The 12,598-nt window shown below is 38.9% G+C and overlaps 1 protein-coding gene across 2 annotated transcripts in view; it reads left to right on the forward strand.

Moving 5' to 3' along the window:
* Window positions 1-12,598, forward strand: part of prorp (protein only RNase P catalytic subunit) — an 82,657-nt gene that overhangs the window by 26,491 nt on the left and 43,568 nt on the right. For both annotated transcript variants that reach the window (XM_043697812.2, XM_043697813.2), the window contains one exon: window positions 12,262-12,369. In XM_043697812.2, the coding sequence (XP_043553747.2) occupies window positions 12,262-12,369 (108 nt within the window). The remainder of the gene's footprint in view (window positions 1-12,261; window positions 12,370-12,598) is intronic.

Here is a 12,598-nt window from a genome sequence, read left to right on the forward strand (position 1 = left end):
CCTGATTCCAATTACTACAGCTACTTTGTGTACCCAAAGGATAAGTGAAGTGAGTAAGGAGTTTGGAGATAAAATGGGTGTGTTTTTTTTTGGTTTTATATCCTTTTCAGACTATAGTAACTGAGCCTTACTCTGATATCAGAGCAGAGGCTGGTTGTCGAGAAATGTGTGAGTGCTTTATCCTAATTTGAATAGGTTTATTTAAAGTTTTTGTATGGTAGGTCAGTTTGACCTTATGGAACATATGCCCTGCAGAATGTGTAGATTGTGGATTTGCTTGGCATGAATGCATCTGTGGTAAGTATGCATCTGTGGTAAGTGTCATGAGCTGCACAAACTTGAACTCTGGGTTTTGCACTCTAAGAACTTGAGTTGAATCATTGGGATGCCTTGGTAAGTCAGACAGCTTTGTGAATAGTTCATTAAGGGAGGTGATCACACTGCAGGTTCGGAGTGTACAGATATGGAGAGGAAATGGCAGGCCACCTAGCAGTTTTCGAGAGCTCTGCAGGCAGAGCAGGAATTTGCTGAGTCTATCTTGCTTGCTAATCAGCTTCCTATTTTGGATACGAGCGATGGTTTCTCAGATGAGTGCAGGGAAATCTCAGGCACCAAGGGTAATGCAACTGTAAAGGAGGGGAGGGGGCTGAGTGAAAGAGAAACAGTGAGAGGAGATTGCATGTGTAGGGGATCAAACAACTAGTAAATATGTTTCCTTTCTGGTGTCAGGGTCACAAATTACAGAGCAGCTGTAGGACATCCTTCTGGGGGAGTGTGAACCACCAAAGATTGTGGTTCACCCCAGTACCAAAAATATAGCTGGAAAAGGGGATGAGATCTTGAATAAAATATAGAATGTCCAGAAAAGAAATCTCAGAATTATACTCAGTGGTGAGTACAAAAATAGAAGGTTGATTTGAACATGTGGCTGTAGAATTGGTATTGGAAGGAGGCCATCAGATATCTGAGGCATTTGGGTCTGGTTTAGAGGTAGGTAGGATGTGTGCAAGCTGGAAGGGTTACACTTTGACAGGACTCTTATTAATATTTAACCAGGAAGATTTGCTGGGGTTCAAAAGATTTGGGAAGTTGAGAACCAAAGGGGTAACTCCAAATTGGAACGAAGTAAAGATAACAACAAAAAGTAACCATCAGGTGAATCTAAAACATGTAAAAAGTATGTATGTAAGTTGGAATTTTGAATAATGTCTATAAAACAAAGTTAAGGGAATCCAACTGGTACGACTGCAACTTTAAAAATACAATTTTTAATGAGTATGATTTAATTTCCATTACAGAAACAAGACTGCAGGGTGAGTAAGACAAGGAACTAAATATTCAAGGCCTGTTTAACATTTCAGAAGGACTAGCAAAAAGGAAGAGGAGGTGATATTATGTTGATGATAAAGGATGGGGTCAGTATGCAAATAAGGAAGGATCATCAATGGAATGAAAAAAATGTGGAATCTTTTTAAGTGAAATTAAGACACAGTGATGGGCAGCAAACACTTGTAGGAATGGTTTATTTGTTACTGCATGGTGTTAATCAGGAAATTAAAGAATCATACTGTTATCATCCCAGCTATTAGATGAATCCTGAATTAAATCCTGAATGAAATCTGGATGATAGGCTGTATTTTGTTTTCTTATATTCTGTGGTGGTCTTCCACTGAAACATGAACACAAGGCTTCAGATTCTATTATAGAAACAAAATAGAAGTTTATTACACAAAAGAAATAAATATGAAAATGAACCAAATTGTTACATATTACACACAAATTGTGAATGAAACTCAACATTGGCAGCAGCTATTTGGAGAACATAATTAAGTTTTCGAGTTCAGGGATTCTTCTCAATGTTAACTCTGCTTTCTCTCCACAACTGTCACCAGACTTACTGAGTTTCAGAAACAATTTCTGTTTATATTTCAGATCTCCAGCTTCTACAGTTCATTGTTTTATTTGTTTGCAGGTATATTTTGAAGTCTGTCAAACTGTTATATCAGAAAAAATCTCATCCACACCTCCCAAACCATTATTTTACAGTTACTCAAAAGTCCAGAGAAATAACTTGCCTATAAAAATCTGTAGATTTGAGTTAACTGTTTCTCCATATTATTCCCATGATCTGAGACCTTTTCTCTGGACCACACTCTCAACTGAGAGCTTAGACTTTAGTCTTGTAATAATATACAACATGCTAACCAAACATTCCTGGCCTGAAAGCTTCATAAAATAATTGCTCTGAACAAACTCCTTTTTTTTTCCAGGAGAAACTATATTTATTTTGGATTTTGAACTGCCCAAAAGCTTTTTGTGCTATATTTGTAAATTTTCTCTCCTATCTTCTGTAAAGTTAATGACTTAATGTTTTCTCTCCTTTCATAAACGAGGAAAGTACTGGGGGGGGGGAAAGAAAACAAAACTTTCAATAACATTCCAGGAGACAGTTGTTTAAATACAGTGTTTCTGGAAATACTGACAGAGTTGATATTTAATAAAAGTTAATGAAAATGTGTAAGCCTCCTTGTAAATATCAATCTGTAAGCTTATCTTCAAATGAAGATCTCACAATATTTGAGCCAGCTTAATAAGCAATTAAAATTAAAATTGCTATTGACAAAGAAGACCTCAGCACAATAAAACACGCCAGGTCCGACCAATGAACTCTTTGAGAAATCTTGATAAACTAGTCAAGACTCAAATCAATTATGAGTGAAACACAAGATCAGAATATAATTAGGAATTTGTCTTTAAGCAAAAATTGAAAATGCAATTCATCACTTCTTAAGTAGATTCAGGGTCCAGAAAAGTTAGCAGTAGATAACAACAATATTAAAAAGTCGTTGATGACCATCTCTCACCAGCTCTGATTTTCAGTTCTCATTCAGCTATTGAGCTATAGGGAGAGGCTGATTTCCCTGGAGCATCGGAGGCTGAGGGGTTAACTTAGAGGTTTACAAAATTATGAGGGGCATGGATAGGATAAATAGACAAAGTCTTTTCCCTGGGGCCGGGAAGTCCAGGACTAGAGGTTTTGGATTTGGGGTGAGAGGGAAAAGATGTAAAAGAGACCTAAGGGGCAACCTTTTCACACAGAGGGTGGTACGCGTATGGAATGAGCTGCCAGAAGAAGTGGTGGAGGCTGGTACAATTGCAACATTTAAAAGGCATTTGGATGGGTATATGAATAGGAAGGGTTTGGAGGGATATAGGCCGAGTGCTGGCAAGTGGGACTAGATTGGGTTGGGATAGCTGGTCGGCATGGATGGATTGGACCAAAGTGATTGCTGGGCCTCTTGCTGAGAGATTTGTATCATCGATAGTCACAGGTGAGGTGCTGGAAAACTGGAGGTTGGCTAACGTGGTGCCACTGTTTAAGAAGGGTGGTAAGGACAAGCCAGGGAACTAGAGACCAGTGAGCCTGACGTCGGTAGTGGGCAAGTTGTTGGAGGGAATCCTGAGGGACAGGGTGTACATGTACTTGGAAAGGCAAGGACTGATTAGGTTTAGTCAACATGGCTTTATGCTTGGGAAATCATGTCTCACAAACTTGATTGAGTTTTTTGAAGAAGTAACAAAGAGGATTGATGAGGGCAGAGCAGTAGCTGTGATCTATATGGACTTCAGTAAGGCGTTCCATGACTCTATGAAACATCAACTCAATTTCTGTATGGCAGCTGAGTCAACACTTTTTATTTCAATTTTACTTGACTATCAACTTGTAGCCAGCAGATGGTGCTTTTGTCACAAACTTCCCATATATTTTCTGATTTGTTTATCAGTCTTGACTCCAACACAGACAAACCGATTTTTTTTAAAATTAGCATTTTAATCTTCAACTTTCTATATAAGATTTATTCGTTTGATTTTGGACTCACAGCCATTTGCATAGCATTATGAGATGATATGAAATGCATTGCCTGAAAGGGTAGGTTGAAGCAGATTCAATGAAAACTTCGAAAAGACAATTGGGTAAACACTTTAAAACGAAACTAATCTGCGGAGTTGTGGGAAAAGAGCAGGTGAGCAGCTTTAATTGACCAAATTAAAGCAAGGCATAGACACAATGGATAGAATGGCCTCCAGTGCTGTGATTATATGTGTTCCCAAAGTTTTGAATAATAGCATTCTGGATACAGCTGCAACGATATATGCAAGAGAAATGTTGGCAGCTGTATTTATGATTTACCTTTTCGCCTCTGCTTGCTCCCATCACTCTGTGCCAAAGTATGTATAGTAGAAATGAATCTGGATTTTATCGAGAATGTTAATTTCCTTGGATCAGCACAGATCACATTTTAACTGTCTGTACTAGCACAATTTCAGTTCAAAATATGGCATTTGTATTATTTGGAATAAACAAAAGAAAAGCCTATTTTAATCTCATGTTTCTGACATGCAGCAACTGATCCCTCTCAGGTTGCTTCATTAAAAAAGATCCTTCTCCTTCAGTAAATAAAGTTAAGAGACATTGAGATAAATTATAATGTCAACCTGAACTAAATTTGTTTCAAGTAGGTGTCAGTCCAGCAGTCTTTCTATGCTTAGTTCCTCCTAGTGTGTTTTACTCACCGAACCATCCAGAAACTTAGTATCTGTTAAAATACATAAATTAAATGTATCCCTGACAGCTTGTGTATATTATGTGTCTGTCAGACAGATCAGGAAGGCCTTAATGTTATTTCTCAATTTCCAGGATAAGCTTAACTGAAGTTTTGGCCTGAATATTTCATTTCAGTACAAATACAGTATAGCTTGACAGATTATTCTGCCCAGCCCTGGCCCTGTTTTGAGAAATATCATCAGATTTCTAATACAGTCTCTAGTTTGATTAGGAAAGTGTACATTTGGGAAAGAGGTGATGGTGTGCTGCCTCTGAAAATCGCATACTTGTGGCAGCTTAAATGGCCACTCATATATTCAGAATCTATAGAGGAGGATGTCAGCTGGGAGGAAGAGACTTCATTGAATATCCTTATCAACAAAAATGGAAGCAAAGCTTTTACTACAAAACACTGAAACATTCATAACAACCTTTGGTCAGTAGTGCTAAGTGAACCTTCTTGGTATCCTCATGAGATTTCAACCAATGCAAATTTCTAGTTGTCAATTTGTTGTCTCCAAGTTATATCAAAAAAGTGGTTGAACTTCTTGAATATAATAAAGTCTTAAGTCCTGTACACAAGATCTAGCTACATTGCTCACAAAGCTGTTCCAACATATCTATAACACTTACATCCATAACAATGTGGAAATTTGCCTGCATATGTTCTTTCCATTAACTATTCGTACCTTTTTCTTCATCTATCTAATGTGGTGTCACTGGCTCTGAATCTCATTACAGTTTTGGTCCAAACATAGTCAAGAGCTGAATTGCGGAGGTGAGGTGAAAGTGACTTATTTTGGCATCAAGGCAACTTTTGACAGATTGTGGCACTGTGGAGCCCTGGCTAAATTGAGATAAATGGAATTCTGGGGGAAGTTTTCCATTGGTTGGTGTCATACCTAGCACAAAGGAAGACAACTATGGTTGTTAGACAGTAAGCATCTGACCCACAGGATGTTGCTGCATGGTTCTTCAGGGTAGACACAACCATCTGCTTCATCAATGACCTTCACTCCATCACAAGATCAGAAGTGGGAATTTTTGCAGATAGTTGTAATATTCAGTGCTTCTTATAACTCTTAAGGTACTGAAGCAGTTTCTGCATGTATGCAGCAGCTGGAGTAGAATGGTGCTGGAAAGGCACAGCAGTTCAGGCAGCATCCAAGGAGCAGGAAAATCGATGTCATCAGGAAAACAGGCAGTGTGCCTGAAGGGTGGAGAGATAAATGAGACGAAGGTGGGGGTTGGGAGAAATAGCATAGAGTACAATGGGTGGATGGGGGTGGGATGAAGGTGATAGGTTAGAGAGGAGGGTGGAGTGGATAGGTGGAATGGAAGATAGGCTGGTAGGACAGGTCATGGGGACGGTGCTGAGCTGGAAGTTTGGAACTGGGGTGAGATGGGGGAAGGGGAAATGAGGAAACTGGTGAAGTCCACAATGATGCCATGGGGTTGAAGGCATATGTATGCAGCAGCACCTGGGCAACATTCAAGGTTGATAAGTAGGAGATAATATGCATAGCACACAGATGCCAGAAAATAGCCTCTACAACAAAAGAGAAATTTAACCATCCCATTCATATCCCTAGAGGTTCTCAGTGACTAGAAACTGAACTGCATAAGCCATGTAATTATTGTGGCTACAAGAGTAGGACAGAGGCTTGGAATTCTGTCATGAGCAACTTGACTTTTGATTCCCAAGGCCTTTCCACTATCTACAAGGCACCAGTCATGAGTGTGATGGAATACCCTCCACTTGCCTGGATAAGTAATGCTCTAACAGCATTCAAATAAAACTATCTGGACCATCCAAGTCAAAGCAATCCACTTGATTAATAATCCAACTAGCCTCTTAAATATGCACCTTTTTCCGCCTCAGTGAGCCATGGCACCGTGTATATCATCTGTAAGGCATACTGCATTTAACTTCCTTTGGCAGCATTTTCCAATTGCAACTTCTGCCACTTAGAACAGGATGGTAGGTTCATTAAAACACCACCTCTTGCAACTTTCTCTCCAAGTCGCACAGCATCTTAATTTGGCACTAAATTGCCATTGCCTCACAGTTTCAAGTCAGAATCTGAGAGCTCCTTTTCTATCATCGCCTGCAACACATGGACTGCAGTGGATGAAGAAAGCAGCTTAATACCACTATTTCAAAAGCAATAGTGTCATCAAATGGTTCTTTCTTATTTACAGATTCTTTATTTAGGTTCTGACAGGATCTCTTACCTCCAGATTTTCTTACAATGCTGGCCCAAGTATGAACAGAAGTAGGGAGGAAAGAATGACTTTCCTTGACTTGAAAGCTGCATTTTATCAAGGTGGGAACCAACAAATTCTCATAAAACATGAGCCACTAACATCAGGGGAGAAAGCTTGCAACAGACTAGAGCACAGGAATATAGTTGTTTGTTAGAGGCAAGGACAGTGGTCAGTGGACCTGCTTGCAGATCATTGCACAGTGTTCAATTCCATTTGCAATTCCTAAAAAGTTGTTTCTGCCTGCATAAAGCAAGATCTGCTCAACATTTCAGTCCAATATATGTGGCATAATATTTAATATTTGTGCCTGTTGACAATCTTCCCCAATAACATAATTAAATTATCTCCTTATTGCATTCAATGGCAATACTATCACTGGAATCCATAAGGTGATTTGATGTAGATACTGCTGACATTTGGAAGTGACTTTGTGGTGGCACAAGAATGAAAGTTGGTCTGTGCAGAGAATATATATTATTTTATGTAATAGTTTAGAGATTGAGCCATGCCTATTTTTGGGAACAGCGGGTACTCAATTTGTGCCCTTTAGTAACTGAATGGTGAAATCAGAGATTCTCCATATAATGAGTATCTAGTCTCATTTGAGTATCGCTAACAAAATGTGAAGAATTCATTAAATGAAGATGACTCCCAGGTTTATCCCATTATCACAGATGGAGTGGCATTTGGGAAGTGTTGTCAGGGATCAGGAGAGGATCCCAGATTGTGAGGCTGTTTGGAGCATTTAGAGAGGTAAAACAGTGGATTGAGCAGGGGTTTTGGGATTGAGAGAATCAAAGTTTGAGTGAAGCAGGCTGGGATGCGGATTAGAGAACATCTGAAGAGGAGTAATCTGAACCCATTTTGGGTAAGAGAGGTGGCAAGGGTTGAGGTGAGTCAGATGGACATGAAATATCAGGGGAGTTCAATTGTGTTAAGCTAGACAGCTGGAGGAGACCATCCAGTTTCAGGAGATGCATAGTTGAGGCACGGGAGCTACAGTCAGAAGTTAGCAGAGGCATAAGGGGGCCATCACGAGTTGAGAAGGGAATAGGGCTTGGGGAGAATTCTGGGATTTGGTAGCTTTAGTGATTTATATTTGAGAGAAGCATGAGTGCTCTTACTTATGTCTCTGTGTTTAAAGATAATCTATAAGACTAGTTTCCCTGAGTACAATAAGTGGTGCAATGGAAATAAAAACAGAAAATGCTGGAAAAACTCAACAGGCCTAAAAGCATCTGCAGGAAGTGAGAAGTAGAGTTAATATTTTGAGTTCAATCTGACAACTCTTTAGAGCAACGGTGGATTGTGGTAGAATGGGCTGCCAGCAGTATAGGAGTTATACCTCATATTTTTATATGCGTTGTACAGCCTCTTTATTCTCACCAATTTGGCATTATACTTGCAGCTGGAAGCGTGCACGTTTCTATCTGTTCTGTTGGGACTTTAGTTTCGATAAACCCAGAAAATGGGTATTTGTAGATAAATTTCTGTGTTTACGGAAATTGCTTTGGCTGTTTTCCAAAAATACACCGTGTCCTCATTGTCAGCCAGTATTTGCAATTTTATTTTTTAACAGAAGAGGAGGTACCATTTCACTCTCACTGAACATTTTTGCTTATTAAGACATTTTTTACATATTGTATTCTTTTTCTTGATCTGCTGTTAGAAAATCATTTTATATCATTGTAAGTAAAACAATGCAGCATTATTAAACATGTTCTTTTAAATTCTGTTAACTGTCACAAAAGAATTTTTGTGGAAGTATTTTTAACAGCAAAAATATAATTCTAGAGGCATTGATTTTGTGATCCTCTTGCTTTATTTATTTGTGTTGTGCTTAATTACTTAGTTGCATTTGTGTTTTGAGTTCCTTTTGACATGTTTGTGGATATTGTGAAACTAGGGATTGATTAAGGCATAGAAGGTGTGGTTTCTTTTAGCTTGCATTCGAGGATTGTGCTGAATTCCCTGAAATATTTGCCAAGTAACTAAACTCAAATGAAAACATCAAGTTGAATAGTAATAGAGTCCTTCATGCAATCAGATTCGCTCTTAGCAAATTAATCCTTTAATTATGAACTTTTCCAAAAACTGCTCATCACTATCAGGGATGGAATGGAACATCAAATTTCAATTTGTTGAATGTTTGCCAATAATAAAATATTACCAGAGTAAGGAGCAGCTTAATGACATAGAATCCTATTCTACTTTTGCTTAACATCAGAAAGCAGATGAAAAACAAACTTTAACCACAATATTAAAAATACTAACTTTAAATGCCAATAACATAAGAGTGACATGTAAAAAGCAATGGTCTGTTCAATAAGTAGCTCTTTCAGAGCATATTTAAATATCAGAAATAGAATTAAGGTAGATAAAAAGAATTCCATGTTTCACAGCCTGAAGATTAAAAAGAACTAGTTGCTACATACGCACAGAGGGGTGGATTTCATCTCTGAGATTCTATGTTATTTCAATGAACTTCTCAGTAAGCTTTTGCTACAAGCTTATACATCTGGTAATAAACATTTAATGTGTTTGGAGATGGTGAGCTATTGCTCTTTGTTAACAATTCTTAGAATTTCACTGCCTGCTTTTCTCCATTTTTCCTTGTGCACAAAACAGTCATTTATGATACAATTGTAAAACATTTCAGAAAGACAAGCTTACTTACTTTTTCCTTTGGGTATGTTTATATTACTGTGAAGGAAAGCATTAAAAATAGTGGAAGAAGCTTAAACATTTAAGTAGCATGGCAAAGTTTACTCTGCAAATTTCTTTGATAGAATAGCAATGTTATATTTTCCCCACAAGGCATAAAATTATCATCAATCAGACCAAGTAAAGAAATTAGAAATAGATGAGGTTAATATACAAAATAAAAATGAGCAGAAGGTAAAGGTTAAATCCCAAAGCAAATGGGTATAAGCTGAAAAAATGGCTGGCACGGCTTAATAAGCTTAATAAGCTTTGAATAAACTCTGACTTTATAACTTTCGTGCAAGTATTCTGGTTTGTTTTCAAGATCTTTTGATGCATTGGTTCAACCATGAGGAAGATCACCGTGGGCGGCACGGTGGCACAGTGGTTAGCACTGCTGCCTCGCAGCGCCAGAGACCCGGGTTCAATTCCCGTCTCAGGCGACTGACTGTGTGGAGTTTGCACGTTCTCCCCGTGTCTGCGTGAGTTTCCTCCGGGTGCTCCGGTTTCCTCCCACAGTCCAAAGATGTGCAGGTCAGGTGAATTGGCCATGCTAAATTGCCCGTAGTGTTAGGTAAGGGGTAAATGTAGGGGTATGGGTGGGTTACGCTTCGGCAGGTCGGTGTGGACTTGTTGGGCCGAAGGGCCTGTTTCCACACTGTAAAGTAATCTAATCTAATCTAATCTAATCTAATCTAATCTAATCTAATCTAATCTAAAGATTTGGATAAAATAATTCCAAGAAAAAGGAGTAATGTTAACTATGAACGAAAGACAAAATGCATGTTTGGCGTGCTTCGTTTGGGAAATTAACTGGGAGCAAACCTGTCACAAGATGATATAGACTTGGCCATAAATTAAGCAGCAGCAGACACAAACCTTTACCCACTAAGCATGCGAAGAAATATTCCGGCTAGTCCATTAAAGTTTAAGTGAATTTTTAAAGATCATAATTACTGAGACAACAGTTCTGACACTGAATTTACTTTTGTAATGTTACCTCGTATTCCTGCAGGTGATTGCTAGATAACTGTAAACCTGCAACCCTTGTTCACAAAAATCTGTGAAGATGAGCCCAGCAACTCCAGCCAGTTTATTTAATGTGGGGAAACCTGTAGAAATAGTAACTTTGAACAGAGTTAATGGTTACTTGAGCAAGTACAGATTCATTGAGGAATGCCAGCGTGAATTTTCTGGCAGGAAATTCTGTTTGATTAGCTTGCTGGAGTTTGTTTTTGAAGAGGTATCAGACAGGATGGTGGGGCAGTATTGTTGATTTGATGTTAATAGACTCCCAAAAGGTACTTGATGCAGTGCAGCAAAACAGACATAGGAATAAAGTTTTAGTTTGTGAATTTAAAGAGACAGTAGACATGGATAAAGAATTGGGATTCTGGATCAGTGGTGCTGGAAGAGCACAGCAATTCAGGCAGCATCCGAGGACAGGCAAAATCGACGTTTCGGGCAAAAGCCCTTCATCAGGAATAAAGGCAGAGAGCCTGAAGCGTGGAGAGATAAGCTAGAGGAGGGTGGGGGTGGGGAGAGAGTGGCCTAGAGTACAATAGGTCAGTGGGGAAGGAGATGAAGGTGATAGGTCAGGGAGGAGAGGGTGGAGTGGATAGGTGGAAAAGGAGCTGGGCAGGTCGGACAAGTCCGGACAGGTCAGGGGATCGAGTTGCTGGAGGTTAGAAGCTAGGATGAGGTGGGGGAAGGGGAAATGAGGAAACTGTTGAAATCCACATTGATGCCCTGGGGTTGAAGTGTTCCGAGGCGGAAGATGAGGCGTTCTTCCTCCAGGCGTCTGGTGGTGAGGGAGCGGCGGTGGAGGAGGCCCAGCACCTCCATATCCTCGGCAGAGTGGGAGGGGGAGTTGAAATGTTGTAAAGGTGGTCTGGAGTCCGTGTGGGATGAGTTGGTTACGGAGGCAGGTACTGAGGAAGCAAATGTGGCTGTGGTACCGAGTTTGTTTCAGGACATGGTTGAAGAGCTTCAGGGCAGAGGAAATGACCTGGGAGTTGCAGTGGGAGAGAGACTCCCTGAGATTCTTGTAGAGAGAGGAGGAAAAAGAATTGACTGAGTGACGGGCAACAGATCATTTAATGGATATTTTTGGGTTTGGAGGAATGTTTGTAGTGGATTTCCCCAGGGATCAGTGTTGAGAATTTGGTTTTCCTAATCTATATTAACAACCTAGACCTGGGTAAAGTTTTAATATTTGTGAATAGTACAATACTTGGAGGCATTGTGAACTGTGAAGATATTAGTGGAGAACTTCAAACGACATGGACATTCCAGTTTGTGGATAGGGCTTATGGGTATCAAATGAAGTGAAATGTAGAGAATTGTGAAGTGATACATTTTGCTATAAGAAAAATAATAAAAATAAAAGGTGCTACTCAAAAGAGGGTGCAGGAGCAGAGGGACCTGGGTCATTAAAGGTAGCAGAATGATTTGACTGAGCAATTAATAAAACCATTAATAAATAATAATATTTCAGATGTTAACTTGTTTGATCATTTGGTATAAAATCAATTTTCACTTGTGGGATTTGCCAAGATTCATGTTAGAAAAATCGAAAATGCATTTACAGATTCTGTATAAATTGGAATCCACAGATTTTCATAATATATTCATGAAATATATTTAATACATTTTGACAATTGTTTTAATTGCCTTTTTTTAAGGAACTGCAACATTTCCAAACTTTTGTGAAAAAACGTCCGCCTTATGATATTGTAATTGATGGATTAAATGTCGCTAACATCGCACCCAAGGGTAATCAGTCCAAAATTGTGAGTATTGGGGAGCTCAAAAAATTTGTTTATGCTTTTACCTATTAATATTTCTGGAATTATCAATGTCACAATTATGCAAAATAGGAAAATACTAACCTACTGAAATGGAATGGCACCAGGTATGGTGTTTACGTGGGAAGTATTCTGACACACAAGTTACTATCTTTTGGAATTTTGAGGTGGTTTCATAAGATATATAAATTTGTTGGCCATATTAAGATGTTAT

Source organism: Chiloscyllium plagiosum, unplaced genomic scaffold (genome assembly GCF_037043375.1).
Source record: "Chiloscyllium plagiosum isolate Xiang-an unplaced genomic scaffold, Cpla_swu_hap1 HiC_scaffold_8, whole genome shotgun sequence".
NCBI classification, from domain to species: domain Eukaryota; kingdom Metazoa; phylum Chordata; class Chondrichthyes; order Orectolobiformes; family Hemiscylliidae; genus Chiloscyllium; species Chiloscyllium plagiosum.